Source organism: Chenopodium album, chromosome 23 (assembly GCF_948465745.1).
Source record: "Chenopodium album chromosome 23, dcCheAlbu1.1, whole genome shotgun sequence".
Taxonomy (NCBI): Eukaryota; Viridiplantae; Streptophyta; class Magnoliopsida; order Caryophyllales; family Amaranthaceae; genus Chenopodium; species Chenopodium album.
This window is the reverse complement of record NC_137856.1, coordinates 3,013,585-3,031,567: the sequence shown is the minus strand read 5'-3', so window position 1 is coordinate 3,031,567 and position 17,983 is coordinate 3,013,585. Positions and strand designations below refer to the sequence as shown.

Here is a 17,983-nt window from a genome sequence, read left to right as displayed (position 1 = left end):
TGGAGCTATAGATGTCTAATATCTTTATCATAGAGTTCACACGACATATAAATCGCCTAATATAAATTAGTACACAAGTATTAATAAGGATCTTGATTATTATTTCGCATGACATAAATATAATACAATTAGGCTCATGGTATTAATTATTAGGTTAAATGCCCGGCTCACTTGTTATTAGAATAGAATCAATAGATGGTCTTTTCTTTAAGTGTCAATATTATATATATGTTTACTACTTGTATGTCATCAAGGGTAAAAAAATTATGATTGATTTGAGTACTACACTCTACTACATAACACTAATTATGTTATAAATTTGGATTTTTTTTTTCTAATCATATGTAATGAGTCTATTGATATTTGAATTTCAATCGTCAAAAGCAAGTAAAAATAGACTTTAACATGAAAATTGAATTAAGATCGCCATAACACATGCGTACGTACTCTTTTTTTTAGGATCGCAAAACAATGAATTTATCTCACAATAAGTAAAGCACTTGGGAGGCTAGCTAGAATATTTTGTTGCAAACAGGAATAATGTAAATGAATACTTCGTATGATGATAGGGTACTTAGATCATATAGTATAGGATGAAGCATATACTTGACCCATAGGTGAAATTGGGTAATTAGTATATCATCCATGATCATATTGTAATTCTTTTTTAGATGTTTTAACCTTAGTAAATTAATGAATTGGAATTTGTCTTTCATTAATCTTCCAAAAACATAGGAAGTGGTTTTGACAAAGATGTTTTAACCTTAGTAAATTAATGAATTGGAATTTGTCTTTCATTAATCTTCCAAAAACATAGGAAGTGGTTTTGACAAAGATGTTTTAACCTTGGTATATGGTTGGTGACATATACTAACAAAAACATTAGAATTATTAACATGCTGAATTAATACGACTAAGGGCCTGTTCTCATTAACTGAACTCAGCTGAACTGAACTGAATTGAGCTGAACTGAACTAAACTAAACTTAACTGAAATGAATATTTTATAAGAGAAGGAAATTAGGAGCTGAACTGAACTGAGCTGAACTGAATTGAACTGAATTTCAACGTATGAGAACAGGCCCTAAGACTCCCCAGTTCAATATGTATAAATAAAACTCTATTTTTGTATCAGTTCAATATGATAGGATTTATAACCTATTTTCACTAGATTTACGACTGAGTTTGTCTTATTTCAGGTTATTCAAATAGAAATTTACTTGTTATATATATAAAGGGATACATGGAGTATTAATTTAAGTTTGGTACCTTACAACACAAAAGAAAACAAACATTTCTCAATCACAATTACTTAATCTGCTTTTTATTGGAAAATAAGGAAACGGAGAAGCTACTATACTAATACTCCCTCAGCTCGATTAATTACCTAGCTTGCAATCTTATGACTCGCGTGCTAATATATGAAAATTAAATGTTGTTGTGTAACTTGGTGTATAAAAATACTCATCATAAGTTCATAACAGTTAACCAATACATACATTATATATGTTTAAAATATATCAGTTAAACAGTCGCAGCAATTATGAAATAGAGAAAGTATTTACATACATATTTACAAAAAAAATAAAAAATTGTAGGATTATTTTATAAGTTAACCAAAGAAATTAATGTCTAAGTTTGAGTAGCAACAATTCTGATAAGTTGCAACATAAAACCAAAAGAAATCAAATCTATATAGATGGGAATTGTCGTAATGAGTACATACTACATCATTAGTAGGGTTGAAGAATTATATAGTTTTGCCCTGCAAGCAATTCAATAACCTTTTTGGACCCCTCCTAATCTTCCATTTTTTTTTCCAATGATATTATCTTTTTCAAAGAATTTTCTTTAATTTTGTAGCAAAAATTCTTTACTCTATATTATTCAGATTTATTGGTCAAAGTTATGGGGCTCAACATCATTAGAAAATCAACTACTATTACTACTACTTGAAAGTATGAAATATCTCACTATAATGAGCTAGGCTGTCTATGGCTTACCTCATTAGTTGGTAATCATGCTATTCTTATTCACATGTATGACTCTTAATTCTTGAATAGGAGTAGTTCTTTTACTTTAAATTACTCCGTAAGTGGTACGTTTATTTTCATGTACTCTCCCCGTCTCTAACCTTATTTTTTTTGTTTTTTTTTTTTTGTTGTGTGTGTGTGACAACCGTTATTATTAGGAACAACAAAAGAAACGGGACATTATTATTCAACAAGCAAATAAATATTTGTCATTATCTTGGTCAATACTAATATTCTACCCTGGAAGACAAGTTATGTGTTAAGGATAAGATGATTAATCATGGTTTGTGAGACCAATGATATTTGTACCACTAAAGTTGAGATGAATATAAAAACAAGTTGAAACTATGATATCATAGGAATAAAAGGCCATAACACCCTGCCAATAATAAAGGCCATACCATAATATTATTCCACACTAATATACTTCGCAGAACGCCTGGCTTTACAGCTTGTTCCTCGGCTACAATTTTTTCATTTTCTCCACCATTTGGTCAAGCTAAATAGATTTTTTACCCGATAAGCAAGCAATACTACCCGCCACACGGTTAGAGCTAGCCTTCCGATTTCAGGGGATCTGAAGCTTGATTCTCATCACCCACCCTAGTGACTAGCTAAAAAGAAAAAAATTGTAACAATTAATACGAAGTAATTAACTACGATACCCTAAATAAAACCTATAAATAAAAGCTAGCAATTATTCGAATGAGAAATGAAATCTTCTACATGATTCTTTAAATAAATTGAGGTCTTGAACATTAGGCTAGTGTGAAATAAAAGTACTCTTAGATTATACCGAGTAGTCGGATATTTTTAGATGATTTCGAATCTGTTTTTGATAATAAGTATTGCTTTGGTCTTGGATGATCATAAATAGTCCTAAGTTATTGTTTGTTAAAAATGCGTTGCAAAAATTGCCAATTTTAAAATAAATTTCGGTTAATCCATGATCATGGCTTGCCAAATCATGGCTAAATTTGCTTCAACTAACTTAAAATCATCATTTCAAATCTAAATTTTTAGGACTTGACATGATGCCAAACTTCAATAACCAACTCCTACAATTATGCTTCCATTTACATATTAGATTGAAACCTTGATTTTTGTCCTTTATTATTATTATTATTATTATTATTATTATTATTATTATTAATCATATATTATGGAAGACTACACAAATTTTAATTATATATCGACTATATGTACCCATTCTACAAAGGTCATAATCGGAAAAGAATATTCGGAGAAACTATAGTGGTTAGTGATATGTACTATGTAATCCCTCTAGTAAGTAGCTCCAAGAGTCCAAGCACATTTGAATTAGAACGACAGTTTGCACGACTATTCACGATTGTACTTACATTCTTTATTTTGTGCATTATATGGCCCTTACCCACATTGGGTGTCCAACGTTGGACCTGTCCTTTGAACATGTAGCTATTGAGTTGAGTCCTTACCATTAAGGCCCTACAATGTCTTTGTTGTTCACCCTAAAGGCCATAAATCGACGAATTAGCTTTGTGCTTACACCGTTAATTAAATTTATCGATTATTGATCAAATTAGAACTATATACCTAATACATTAACTTTGTTTTTAGAGGATTATAATTAATTTACATTACAGACATGTATACAAATTAAGTTCGATATCAACTTTGTTAACAAAAACATACTTACGGAGGTAAGATGAGAGGTGATAATTCCGGCAAGAACAAACATAATAGGAGAATTTGTTCAATGTGGTAACTAAAAGAAGGGGGCCAATACTATTGGATATGACAATTGCTAATTATTCTAAACACAAAAACTTTTACGTAAAAATAATGATGTTGCTTTGTAATCTACTAAACACAATCGTTTTCATTAAAGATAATCTAATGATAATAATTAAAGAGATTCCTAATGGTGAAAAATTATAAATTCATGTAATGGGATATAAGGTAGTCAGATCAAATGGCCCTAAAATAGTTTTTAACACTATAGTATATATGATTATGTATCAAATTATTAAAACCTTTAGTGGGTTTATGAACTGGTGACAACCATGGGGTCATCATTTTGGAACAAAATCTCAAGTCACAACCAAATTTGTGAGTTGTTAGCTTGTGACATTGACAATCAAATTAAGCTACTATTCTAAATTCTATTACCTTGGACCGTTCCAAGTACTTGGTGTAACTCTATATATATAACCTTGACTGTACGAACTAACTCCTCATATGCTTCTTAGTCAAGAGTTCAATCATATTTTGATTAGCTAGGCTTAAGTTCAACCTACTTGTAATGAGAAATCAACACTTGGTTTTATAGCAATAGTAAAGTTGGATCGATATGGATGTACAAAATATGTAGTATACACGAGTGTACTGTGTACCTCGAGTTTGTAGCTACTAACAGAGTAACATGTGTAATTTATAATTATTTACCAAATGCATAACATGACATGTTCGTATTACATTATAGAAGTTAAAAGTGGTACAGTTATTCAATCAAATAAATACCAATTTGTCCAATTATATAGTGTAACAATAATTTTGTAGATGATTATAATGGTACTCACATGATGCGGTTTTCACCATAGATTTATCTCTTTTTCTATGTCTTTTTATCAGCTAGCTGATGGGCCCTAATCCCACCACCTTTTATCCCCATCTCTCTCCCATCATCTTTTATCCCCATCTACTTATATACGCTGAATTGAACATAACCTTAATTAAAATATTAACAAGTACTAGTAATAATTGTCTGAGTTTATGCTTTGAAAAAAAAAAAAAATTTATCTAAGTTTATTATATTCTTAAAGTTGGTCAAATAAACTACTCTTTATCAAGGGTTCTAAGAAATTCATTAAGCAATTAATTGCTCCAATGTTGTTATTAATCATTCTATACAATAGAGTAGATATCATCCAACAGTTAATTCTCTAACACTTTACATGAATAACTAAACAATAAACTATTCAAACCATCTAACACAACTAGCTAACCATAATAAACTAATACAACTAGTTAACAGTTAATTGCTAATTGTCATTAAGGTCTAGATTACTTTCTTTTTACATCAATTTATATTTGCACCTGGTTTTCTAACGTACACCCAAGTATACTTTCACACGCGTCATGATTTTGTGGCTTATGGCCTTATGCAATGTGCCAAGCATGTATCTAATAATGCACCCAAACACATGCCTTTACCACGTTCAATATTCTTGCATTATCTTTAACAAACTGTACACTCGGGACTATAACAGACATGATAAGAATGACCATGATGATATTAATAGTCTTAATACTAGTAGATCAAAATTTTATGCTTAGCAACAGTAGCCCATATAAAAGTTGTATGTCAACACATAAAAGAAGTAGCCCACAAGATAAAAGAATTGAAACCAAGACTAAAAACAATTGGGCCAATTAAGTATTATAATCCCTAACATCACTAGAGAAGACTAGAACCTTCTAATTTGTTGACTAAAAGGGCATTTCTGCAATTTATGCTTGATAATTCATAAACCCTATTCTCTCTCATAAACCCTAGTGAACTGATTTAGGGTTTTTCTTCCGTCTATTTCATCTTCCTCTTTCTTGTGATTCTTCTCGAAAAAAATGGCGAAGCGTTTGATGCCATTGTTGAACAGAGTTTTGGTAGAGAAGATTGTTCCTCCTGCCAAGACTCATGCCGGAATTTTACTCCCTGAGACCAGCAACAAGGTATCAATTTCCTTCAAAATTTCAGTTAATTTTTACTCAAATTTGTATTTTGTTATTGTTTTCTGCTTTCATATGACTAATTCATGGGGGAAATTGTTGTAAAAATGTGTTTTTTTGCTTGATTTTGTAATGGGTATGTTGCCAATTGGTAGATTTGTTATTTATTTGCTTAGATTGTGTATGAAATGCGAAGAAAATTAATGGGTTCATCCTATTTTAGATTAAAATTGTGGTACATTATTGGGTTTAAGATTCTGATTGACTATATAGTTGATTAGGTTATCTGCTGAATACAATGGCAGTATGTTGACTATGTTCTGCTATTCATCTGATTTATTGTGATTTGTGAGATGTTGGCGGGTTATTCTGCAAATTAATTGTATGTTTGTTATTCATAGATTAATTGGGGATTATTTCCAAGCTGTTGCTGTCTGTAAAATTTGTTTTTTTTTTTTTATTTTATTATTATCATGCTTTGTTTTGGGGAGTTTGGTTTATATTAATTGAATTAGTTAAAGTATTATCACTGAAATTTGTTACTTGGATTGGATTTTAGTTGAATTCTGGAAAAGTTCTTGCTGTTGGACCCGGCCTTCGCGACAAGTCAGGGAATCATATTCCTGTTGCTGTCAAAGAAGGGGATACTGTACTCCTTCCTGAATATGGAGGAACTACAGTGAAGCTTGGTGAAAAAGAGTGAGTTTATTGTTCTCCATGCACTTTTTTGTAAGAGATGGTTGATTTCTTAGTCAAATTACTCTAATTGAATGCTTTGACTCTTGATTCTCAAAACAACTTTATGATTGATATGGATTTCATGCTTATACACGGACTCTTGGTGGTTATCGAACTAACAACATAACAACTAAATTCAGATAAAAGTTGTAACTTGAATAGATTTGCTCTGCTTTTTTTCACTGAGTGTGATGGAGGCTCCTGATTTGCGTAACTGGTGACAGTGATTTGATGTGGGAAGTCCATATGATTGTAACAATGTGTAGTGAAGGAAATGTAATTCCTGCTGTATCCAAGTGTGTGTCTATGATCCATCTGCACTATGAATAAAGTTTTGTAATATTCAGATGTGGGAGGTCGTACTACCTCTGTTTCTAATTACTTGCAACAAAAGAATATATTATGTCTCACAAATAATCCCCTTTGTTGTGAATAATAAGCAATAGAAATAGTAGTTTTATGGCATTTGTTTGAATGCTAAAGCAACTATGCAACTAGGAAGTATCCATGAACCTTTTTTTTTGTGGAAAAGAGTATAGTACCTGCTCCTCTAGAGTACATGGTGTTTAATGTGAAGTAGAATTTAAGCTAGTCAATATACTACGAGTAATTAGATAGGAGTAAAGTAATTATCATATCATATCCACCCAGTATGCTGATTTCCAGCTGTCATTTCTTTTTTTAATGAGAACATTGGGTTTCAAAAGTTGATAACTATCATTGAGGCATCAGCAAGGTGCCAAGCTCTGCTTGACTTGAATATAACATCACCAGAAGTGTTTTAACATGTTATTGACCTTGGAAGATATATAAGCTGCTGCCTTTTTGTTTCATTTTATTTTGACGGGAGTGGGGAATTATATAAAACAATGCGAACTTTTGACCTTGAGTATGTTGCAATTTTAGGGACCAATTTGCTAATTGAAAATGCTAATGGAAATTCTCTTTGTTCACACCCCTCGATGCCCCCAAAAAAGGGAATAGAGGAGGAGACTAGGAGTCTAGAGTTTGTTAAAGTAGAGAAAGGTGTAGCAAGGGTTGCTACCTTAGCTGGAGGAAAAAACAATTACTAAGCTGAAGTAGTTGTGATGCCTATGTCAGGATTTTTGGTTGGGAAACTTGAAGATTGATATTCTTAAGAAAGCATGCATATCATGCCGAATGCTCTTGTTCCTCCTGTTTGCAATTCATCTCTTTTACCTCTTTTTAGCTGTCAAGTTTTTTGGAGGAAAAATAAACCTGCATTATTTGTTGTTGTGGTATTTTTCTTCTGTTGCATTTTTTATTTTCATCAAGCCGTCATCTATATAGGTGAGACTTGAAACACTTGTGTGTATTAATATTAACTTCTCTGTTTTGAGGCATCAAGAAAAGATAATTTTGACTTTTAGTAACAATAGGATGGAATTAAAATACATTAGACAAAGCCGGAGTTTGGACTTAAAGAAGTTGTTGGTCGAGTTGATTTCTGCATAGTTAGAAGCTTCGATAATGTAATGAGTTCTCTCTAGTAGGCTAATAACTTGTGTGAATAAAGGAACCTTGCCCTTTGGTGTGTTCTAGCTAAAGACTATAGATCTTGCCAATGAGGTATAATGTAGAACATCTATTTCAGTGCTTGCGTAGTTTATCAGGCATGAATATTATACTTGGCACTAGCCTATATGATGAACCATTCAGTAATATATGTTGTGTCTTGTGTGTTGTGTTCCATTATCTCCTCATTTACCAAATTCAGTTGTTTTGAAAATAAAGTGCTTCATTTTCTGAGCTAATACAATTACCCACTTCTCATCTCACTCATATTGATTTTGATTCTAAAATACGGAGTATGTAGTATAATATACTCCAAAATGCATTGAAGTTATGCCTTATTTTCTTCTAACTAGTCACTAATATTGGAAATGTATCCTGATTATGTTCTATGAAATGCAGGTATCATTTGTACCGAGATGAAGATATAATGGGAACACTGCATGACTGATTTTAATGTCATTTCCTGGCTTGATCAAGTACACCCTATGATTTGTTATCTTAGGAATATCTTAATTTTAGCACATTGTCAATGAAGCTGCTATCTTAGAATTGATATTCAAGATGGTAAAATATGATAGAATGTGATTTTATCCTTTTGCGGATTGACCAATGTCCAACGTTTTTTTTACTTGAATGTGAAACTGTATTATGGATTCAAAATATTATGTTTCTTCTTTCAAGTACAATTTTTCTTACCTTTTTTCAAATTATTTGGAGTATGGCTTCATCATCAATCGTGATGTTCCCTATTTGGGTAGTCGGGTGGTTATCATGTCATTGCAGAACCAGTAATAAGTGTAATATCTACAAGTTATCTATTAGTAAACAGGAGATTTTTGGCCATACTGTTTCTCTGAACTCAAGTTTTTGTCGGATTTTCGTATATTGATAACATTGTATGTAAGAGGTCAAGAACAAGATGGTATAATTTAAGGCATGTATGGTGGAATATGATACATCTCCTGATATTCGTTGTTCCTTACCCTCGTATAAAAATACATACGTCTAGTGTATCAGATTTTTATTTCATGCACTCAGTTTCACCATCATAAAATGTTTTGTTTATAAACTCGAAGATTTGATTGATCTTGGATTCTTGGTTTTGTTCATTTGAATGTTATCACAACATATGCAAACAGCAAATAATGTTATATGATATACTCGCAAGTCATTGAAATTTCTTGCATTGTAATGCACTCTTTTATTATTGTATGTAATTGACTATAACCAAATCATTCCATATGGTTTCTGAAATTTTTGTTATGAGGGTATGGCCGAATCAAATTTTTATTGATTATATTTTTCGGTGCGTATAGTCCAAAGATTATTGAGCAAGTGAAACATCTGGAAGTGGCTTCCCATCCAGGAAGGAGCGGAAGAGCACGAGAGATCGAGCAGGTTGCGAATATGGTGCTTCATGGGCAGCTCCTCTTACAGTTGCATATGCAAGAATGTCACCATATACTTGCGTCCAACCACCAACCTGCAAAATTAAGATGTTAGTTCCGAGTTTCCGACCCTTTTCTTGCTCCTCTTTTTTACTTCAAGTTTGGTTGAAGCAATTGTTTGGAGGAACCTAATAACAGTCAATTATAGGCATAATTAACGCTTGAATTTGATCACCTTAATGGCATGTATTTGTGCGCTTATAGCTAATGAATGTTCAATTTTCATTTTATATAAATTTAAAAAAATAAGACAAAAAACTATTATTCATATACAATTATAATAATACGAATGAAGTACAAAGTACTTATTAGTTTTTAGCTTGCATTGATTTAATTGGAGTCTATTTGTTTTTTAAAATAGGGTAAGGTAATGTATACTTTAAGTATAATTTGAGTTTGGATTGGGTAAATGGGTAATGATTGATTTGTCATGTAAAATATTCTAATTGGACTTCAAATTTTATTAGCGATTATAATGGTTGTAGTTTTAATTTTTTTCAAATTACTATTTCAAATTACACTATCAAATATCAACGTGATTAGTAATTCCGCAAAATGTATGATCGTCATATAAAACATGAGAAATCTACCTGTCTATCTGTTAGCCAAGCTCTATACGACACAGTAGTGTTTAGTCCCAATTCCTTTGCCAATCCGTTTACAAGCGTTCTAGTTCCAATGAATGGTATTACCGAATCTTGGTCACCACTGCACAAATAGAATTAGAATTATAAATTTGAATGATCTTTAAAAGTTCAATTCCATGGAATCCACAATTATTGGTCACATGTAAAGAAGCATATATAGAGCATTCATAGACATGTATATTACTTGTATAAACTAGGAATATTTGATCTATAACTAGTGCTATTGTCCCTATTCAACTTCTGCTTTGTAACAGTTGGAAATCATTATCTAAAGATTTGAAAGATTGTAGCTTGTACACATATCTAAGACAAATAGAAAATACACTTAAGACGTGCCCTGTAGCATATACTCTAACAATTACATGAACATGTGATTGACGTTAGAACTTTAGATAAGGTAGGGTTAATATTGAGAGAAACTTACCTTAGCATAACCACGGTATAATTTACGCTTTCAAAGAAAAAAAAAAAAAAAATTAAACTCGCACCAAGAGATCAGTAAATTTACCTGTAAACCAAAACTCTCACGCCACTTTTAGTGAAAGTGCCAAGTAGTGGAAGAGTAGGAACCTCTAGATCATCCATCTGATAGTTGCGCACACTATACGTCCATTGTTAACAAAACATCTCAATGTTGAAATATATGGTGGAAAATTAACCAACTAACAATGCTATGAAAGTGTGTATACAAGTATATCCAAGAATTAGAGTATGAAACAGAGGTAAACATGGAGTGCCACAAGGGCGGGTGATGAGAATGCTTGAAGTAAGTATGAAGTAAAGTATCGTAGATGTAACAGAAAAAGTAGAATATTGTGCAAAATAATGGTGTCATACATACGTAGTAGTAGTACTTAGGATATGATATGATGCTCACGGGTCACAAAGAACAAGGACCAACTCATGCTGACTCTAACCCCCCATGCTGCCGCTGCTATGCTGATATAAGTTTTTGTTCTTACTCTAAAAAAAGCATGTTTTTACAAATTTTTTATAATTTGGACCACATAAACATGATAAATAAATAATTATTCGATGTTTTTACTTTTCTGTGTGAATGAAAACAAAATTACAACTTTTAGATCTTAAACTAATACATATAAACCTCATAAACAACATTATCAAAGATAAAAAAATGTACTTGTACGGGCAATGAAATAGTAATACTAGTAAATGATAGAGTGTAAAATCTAATTCTAAAAACTAACAATTATTTTAAACTTTTGATTTAATTGATCTTTGAATAAGGTACCTACAACCCACGTGATATAGAAGGTCATGATAAGAAAGTTACGAGTTATTGTCAGCCTAATCTTAGTTTATAAATTATCAAATTTGTATTGCCAAAAACTATTTTGTATGCATTTAAATGGAGTATCTCACATGGGATTTTACCAATATATCAACCAACAAATTCCAATCTAACCAATGCAAGTTGAACTTATCAATGGGCCATGTTTATATAGGTTTCCAAATTAGCATTGTACTAATGTTATAACAGAATTTTTGGTGCAAAAATAGAATATTTAAGAAGAATCTTACTTGCTACAAGTAGCCCATTGAGTGACCCCAATAAGGTGTGCATGCATAGCCTTTTGTACATCTTTCCCGTTTAAGTATTGAGTTGTTTCATCATCTATACAAACATCAATTTTCTCTTCATCCTGCCATTAAATTAATCAATACGTCAAGTATTTCTGTTGAATACAACGACACTCAGACATTGATATGACACTTAACCATTTCATTTTACGACAATATCATGCAATATTTTCATTAATGATCGACGTGTAATTATGTATAACAATTCTAGCCGAGTTTAAGTAACATGCGTAATAGAGAACAAACAATGACTGAAAATACTTTGTACTTCGTATATATTACCATCATTTGGTTGAGGACATGAGCTTGTTGAGAAACCGAATGTAAACAAACGTCAAGAGTGACATCGTACGAGTCAATAAACTTGCCAATCTCACTATTAATTTGTGAAATAACTAATTTGCAAGGTGCTGAGAGAAATCCTTTCTGTGATTGTCTCCTAATTTGTGAATAATTGCATATCTTTTCAGAAAGCTCATATGTTGCATCTGAAATTAGTCCATGAGACCAAATATATTCTGTCCTTGAATTGAAATCAGTGTTAAACTCTAGCAATGGATTTCCTATCTGCATTTTCAGGAGCATAATCATCATATAAATCACCAAAATAAAGTTAATTAAATACATTATTAAAATTGTTAATCATTGTTTATTTATCACTTACAGCAACTCCCTTCAAATTTGACTTGAGGCTTGATTTTAAAACAAGGTTAGCAAGTTGTGGAACATAGTGTCCTGTTTTTAAACAGGGGAAAAAAAACTTTTAACATATTAAGTACGAGTAAGTGTTGTCGAATAATTGTCCTGTATACTATTTTGGTCGTAATAAAAAAAAAAAAGAAAAAAAGATTAATAAGAATATGACCTGCATAGCTCTCTCCAGTGAGGAACAAATCTCTATTCTTGTATTCTGGGTATTTTGCTAGAAATTTCTGAAGAAATGCCAGATTATCTCTTGCTGAACATATAGTTTTTTTCATCAGTAAATAATACAAGTACTAAGTAATTAATAGAAAAAGTATACAAATTATATAAGGAAATGAAATTAGTTAAATAAAAGACCTGTCATTTCATCATTAACTCCATTATAATATGATTTATTAGCAGAATAAGAAAACCCAACTCCTGCTGGTGATTCAAGATACAACATATTTGCTTCTGCAATCAAATCAATAACAATAGATATTAACTAATTAATTAATTAATTAATTACTAATTACATTTTTTTGCATTAGCTAATTTTATCAAAATAAATAAAAATAAAGACTTCACCTTTATTCCAGCTAAATTCATTCTTAACCAATACAGTTCCACTTGGTCTAAAGGGTCCTTGTTCACTGAATGCTCCTGCTCCAATTGATGAACAACCTGGCCCTGTAAATTTATTTAAAAATTAAATATATACTTCGTAATTCCCAAAAAAAAAAAAAAAAAAAAAAAAAAAAAAAAAAAAAAACCTCCATTTAGCCAAAGAACAAGGGGTTTGGAAGAAGGGTTAGTTTCAGCTTCAACAAAATAGTAAAAAAGATTTCTTTTTTCGACTTCGTCGACAGTAATATAACCCGAAAATTGCTTAAAATTAACAGGGGGTTGCCCTGGTAAGCTTGTGATTAAATCATCATCAGATGATAATGGAGTTACTTGTAATGCAAAGTTGCATAATAAAAGTGTTGCAAAGGTTATTATGAGTTTTGTGAAAGACAACATATTGCTACACTTGTGGAAGAAACTAAGGAAAATAAACAAGTATATATAATGTTTTGTAGTAGAAGAATATTATGATAAGGTAATACTACTAGTCAAATGAAAGTTTGGTTGATTTTTATAGTGTGGTTCTTAGTATTCATTCTAGTGTATGAACTCAAAACGTATCTCTATGTCATTTGAGGGCCATGAAGAACTTTCCAAACTCAATAATAATTAAGTTGATTGAAACATTATTGAAAGGCTCGTATAAGTAGTGTAGCCTAGTGTTTGTTTAGGACAAATTTTGTTTTCAAATTGCATCATTTATTTATTGGACTATCCCTACCTTATAAATAGTAGGAGATTGCTCTTATTAATAGTACACGGATCATTATGTGGACAACTAATGAAATTAATCTATGATTGTGTAGAACTAGATGTACTAGGAAGAAAGAAAATCAAATTAACTACGATGAAAAGGGGAAGAAAGCAAGAAGTGATTAAAGGGAATTATAGGGCTGCATAGAGCTTATTTTACTGCAAAATCAAATTTAAGAAGCGTTATTTTGTCTGTCATTTTCTGATTATCTGTTATATTTCGAGCATTGTGAAATCATGTGTATCTGAATACTATTATATATTAATGCCACTACTATGTACCCGATGTACCATGTACAGCTATACGTTGTACCTTGTTGTTTCCAATTAAGTTAATGAGCGCAAAAGATATATTAGTATCATAAATTCATGTATATAGTGTTGTGATGTACCCTATACTGCTAATCCTGCTATATGTTGTACCTTGTTGTTTCTAATTAGGTCAATGAGCGCAAAAGATATATTCGTATCTTAAATTCCTATACAAAGTGTTAGTATTTCGTTATTTTTCACTACTTATATAAGGTGCAGCCTATTGTATTAGAGTCCTCAAAATATCCTATCACATCAAAGACAATAGCCCTCGGAAACGAACGATTTACTCCACGTGAAGTGGAAATATAATCCAAGAAAAATTAAGGTTAAGCAATAGAGATATATTCCTTTATCAATCCATTAACTCTATGTCAAGTGTAAACACGTACAAGCCAAGAAAATCTAAGGGTGCAGTATGTTGTATTAGATTTCCCAAAATATCCTACAACATCAAAGACAAGAGCCCTCGACAATATAATGGAAGCTTAACTCCATGTGAAGTGCAAACATAAGCCAAAAAATAAGGCTAAGCAATAAAGAGATATTCCTTTATCAGTTCATTAACTCCATGTCAAGTGTTAACACGTACAAGCCAAGAAAATTTAAGCCGAAAGGGTTGGTCATCCCGCGTGCAACGCGCGCTTTGGCTTCCCTTGTTAATTGGAAAAGACTAGGCAATCAACTTGATAACACTAGTACAAGTTTGTTGAATATTAACTTATGAAGTGTTATGCTTTTCCTACCAAAAAAAAAGTTTATAACGGCCCCTTTAAATAATTGGAGTCCCAAGTAATTATGTTAATGAGTTATTATAAATGTGAGTGGGTGTAAGATAAAGTAAGTGAGAAAATGTAAATAAAGTACTCCGTGAGATTTTGTAAGAAAAAAGTGAATATAGTAAGAAAGAGAGTGTATGAAAAAGTGTAATTATTGTAGAGTTTGAAGGTAAGATGGTAAAAGGAATGTGCCCTAAAAAATAAGACAATGTAAGTAGACCTTAAAATAAAGAACTCAATATAAAGTGAAAAAAAAAAAAAGAAAAAAGAGGAAGTATGAAATTATTTTCAGATTAATGTTCGTCATTTGCGTAAACAAGATCCTACTTTGTTTTTATTTATTGAAATTAAAGATAATAACAATTAAGTTTGTGAACCATTGTGTATGCATAAATGAAAAGCAAGGTTGTAAGCTTGTAACTAAAAAGGCGGAAGAATGTACATTTTTGTAGACAATGACATGCACTATGTAATTTTTTGTAGTGTTTTGATCACTTAATTTATAAGTGCATATATCTCGTGCTTAATTTGATGGTCATGTTGCCCCACAAGGCCACAATTGAACTAGAGTATTAGACACTAGTTTGATTATTTTAAAGTTTAGGAAAAATATTTTCAAGTGCAACCATTTAAAGTTTGTATTTTGTAAATTGTTGCTATTTAAAAAAAATATTGCAAATTGCAGCAGCCTCAAAATACTAATAAATTGTAAATTGCAACGTAATTCAATTTTTCCTTCGATTAGTATGCCGAAAAATGTTTTGTTAAGTTTTTGGGCTTGACCCATGATTGGTTTCTCATCATTCATCTTGAAATTGATCCATTTGTCCACAACGTACTTCTTCTTTCCCGCATCATCCAAACCATATTTCTTCTCCAAGGAATCCCAAATGACCTTACTTGACTTGAAATTGACAAACAAGTCAAACAAGGTGGTGTTCATATGATTGAGAAGATAACCACGAAATAGCTTGTTGTCCTTTTCCTTCTTCTTTAAAGCTTCCGTCATGGTTGCTGCAACGGCGGTCGTAGCGGTAGCAGCTTGTTCTTTCACTTTCTTGAGCACCTCAATAATATCTTCATATAGCACATAATCTATTTCAATTTGCTCAAAGAACATTCGTAACTTTTGTGAACATCTTTTATAGTTGTTACCATCAAGAGGCTCCAACTTAGAGAGGTTGAGAAGGGTCTTGTTCATAACACTAGTTGCAATAGACATTATTTCGTTTTCAAATTATTGTAATATAAAGAGGGTTTAGAACAAAATTGTTAACAAAATGAACAAGATAAGAGAAAATAATACTCAAAGAAATTTTGGTGTGGCGTGATAATAATCACTGACTTGAAAATGAAATCTGGCGTAACCGGGGTGCACTTGGTATTCGCTGATGCGTTCATTAAGGTTACACACACCACTCCCAGACAAAGGAACTTTTGGGTGGGGGGTTGGAGTCTAGTAAACTTAATCCCAAAGAGAGCATTGTGTTTAGCTTAATGTATTTGATAATTGTGGTAATCTGATTTTTCAACCACGTAAATATATAATGGAAGATGGAATAATCAAGAGTTGAACAATCCAATGAGACAAACACTTAAATTAGAAATAATAGATAGTAAACAACCCCTTAAAACATCCCATTAATTATGGGTGTTAACTGTTAAGGGAAAGGAAGAGGAAGAGAAAGAGAAAAAGACGTTGGTAATCTCAAATTTCTCTCACACTCGACAGGGCGAGCTCTCGACGATAGGGCAAACAAATGATGAAAATCAACTTTACTCTCGCACCCGGTTGGGTGGTCACCGCCCGGCCGGGCGCCCGGACGTATTAGAAACACTTGTTCTCGCGCTCGGTCTGGCGAGCCTCAGCCCGATCGGGCGAGAAGTCAGCTACCTTTCCTGTCTTTACTCCAACAATCATGACTAGCAATTCTCAAACTCACTTATTTGTTGATCTATTTAAAGTTGAGTCTCTTGATGGCACTAATTATAAGAGATGGTCACAAAGAATGTTTATTGCTTTATAACAAGTAGAAGTTGATTATATTTTGTTTAAGGATGCTCCAAAACCTATTGAACAAATCAATGCTATGATTGAAATTCCTAGTACTCCGGTTACTGGGAGTAAAGAATCTGATACAAACCAAAGTACGACTTCTATCATTGTTAATGAATATGAAATCAAGTAATATGATTGTGATCAAGAAATTTGAAATTAAGATATATGTAAATGGGAATTGGTTGAATTTGAAGATGGTTGACTCAATGGATCAAGTCCATGTATATATGAAAGTATTGTTGCTGAAATTCTTGCTGAAGGTATGAAGATATTAGAGATTTGCAGGCTAATGTTTTGATTGAGAAATTACCTGAATCCTGGTCTGATTATCGAAATCATCTCAAGTATAAGAAAAGGGATTTAACTCTTGAAGAGCTGGTGAGCCAAATGAAAATTAAAGAGGCGAATTGACTTAAGGATTCCAACTCTAAGCCGAAATATACAAGGGTCTATTCCGATTTACTAAAAACAACTGAACTGAATTGATTGGGGCTGAACTAAATTAAACTGAACTGAACTGAGTAGAGCAAAAATGAATTGTTTATGAGAGAAGGAAATTTAGGAACTAAACTGAACTGCAATTAAGCTGAATAGAACAAGCCCTTAAAAATGCCTGATTTTCTTCTATTTAATGCAGGAATCACTTTTACCGAGATGAAGATATAATGGGAACACTGCATGACTGATTTTAGTGTCATTTCCTTGCTTGATCAAGTGCACCTTATGATTTGTTATCTTAGGAATATTTAGATTTAGCACATTGTAAATGAAGCAGCTATCTTAGAATTGATATTCAAGATGGTAAAATGTGATAGAATGCGATTTTATCCTTTGGATTGACCAATATCCAATGTTTTTTACTTGAATGTGAAACTATAACATGGATTCAAAATACTAGTATTATGTTTCTTCTTTCAAGTACAACTTTTCTTACTTTTTTTGAATTCTTTGGAGTATGGCTTCATAATCAATCGTGATGTCCGTTTTCAGATGGTTGTCATTGCAGAACCCGTAACAAGATGGTATAATCGATCACAACATATGCAAACAGATTAACA

The 17,983-nt window shown here is 31.9% G+C and overlaps 2 protein-coding genes across 2 annotated transcripts; one reads left to right on the top strand and one right to left on the bottom strand.

The window, feature by feature from the left end:
• The first annotated feature begins 5,534 nt into the window (after window positions 1-5,534).
• Window positions 5,535-8,694, top strand: LOC145608941 (10 kDa chaperonin, mitochondrial-like). Its single transcript, XM_081664520.1, has 3 exons — window positions 5,535-5,743; window positions 6,300-6,439; window positions 8,414-8,694. Exons 1-3 carry the CDS (start codon window positions 5,639-5,641, stop codon window positions 8,460-8,462), a joined length of 294 nt encoding a protein of 97 aa, XP_081520646.1. The 5' UTR covers window positions 5,535-5,638; the 3' UTR covers window positions 8,463-8,694.
• Window positions 8,695-9,180: 486 nt separating this feature from the next.
• Window positions 9,181-13,486, bottom strand: LOC145606663 (serine carboxypeptidase-like 45). Its single transcript, XM_081662474.1, has 10 exons — window positions 13,169-13,486; window positions 12,984-13,085; window positions 12,774-12,869; window positions 12,577-12,669; window positions 12,376-12,446; window positions 11,994-12,278; window positions 11,652-11,773; window positions 10,618-10,710; window positions 10,053-10,170; window positions 9,181-9,497 (listed from the first exon to the last, which is right to left on the bottom strand). The coding sequence occupies exons 1-10, from the start codon at window positions 13,416-13,418 to the stop codon at window positions 9,339-9,341; spliced, it is 1,389 nt and encodes a 462-aa protein (XP_081518600.1). The 5' UTR covers window positions 13,419-13,486; the 3' UTR covers window positions 9,181-9,338.
• Window positions 13,487-17,983: the final 4,497 nt, after the last annotated feature.

What these genes read in the sequence shown, in the direction of transcription:
- LOC145606663 (XM_081662474.1), bottom strand. Translation starts at nt 13,418, where the DNA reads ATGTTGTCTTTCACAAAACTCATAATAACCTTTGCAACACTTTTATTA. An exon ending in CACTGGAGAGAGCTATGCAG is followed by an intron (nt 12,447 to 12,576) that starts GTCATATTCTTA and finishes GTTTAAAAACAG; the next exon opens with GACACTATGTTCCACAACTT. An exon ending in ATGTCCTCAACCAAATGATG is followed by an intron (nt 11,774 to 11,993) that starts GTAATATATACG and finishes ATTTAATGGCAG; the next exon opens with GATGAAGAGAAAATTGATGT.
- LOC145608941 (XM_081664520.1), top strand. Translation starts at nt 5,639, where the DNA reads ATGGCGAAGCGTTTGATGCCATTGTTGAACAGAGTTTTGGTAGAGAAG. An exon ending in TCCCTGAGACCAGCAACAAG is followed by an intron (nt 5,744 to 6,299) that starts GTATCAATTTCC and finishes ATTGGATTTTAG; the next exon opens with TTGAATTCTGGAAAAGTTCT. An exon ending in GTGAAGCTTGGTGAAAAAGA is followed by an intron (nt 6,440 to 8,413) that starts GTGAGTTTATTG and finishes TATGAAATGCAG; the next exon opens with GTATCATTTGTACCGAGATG.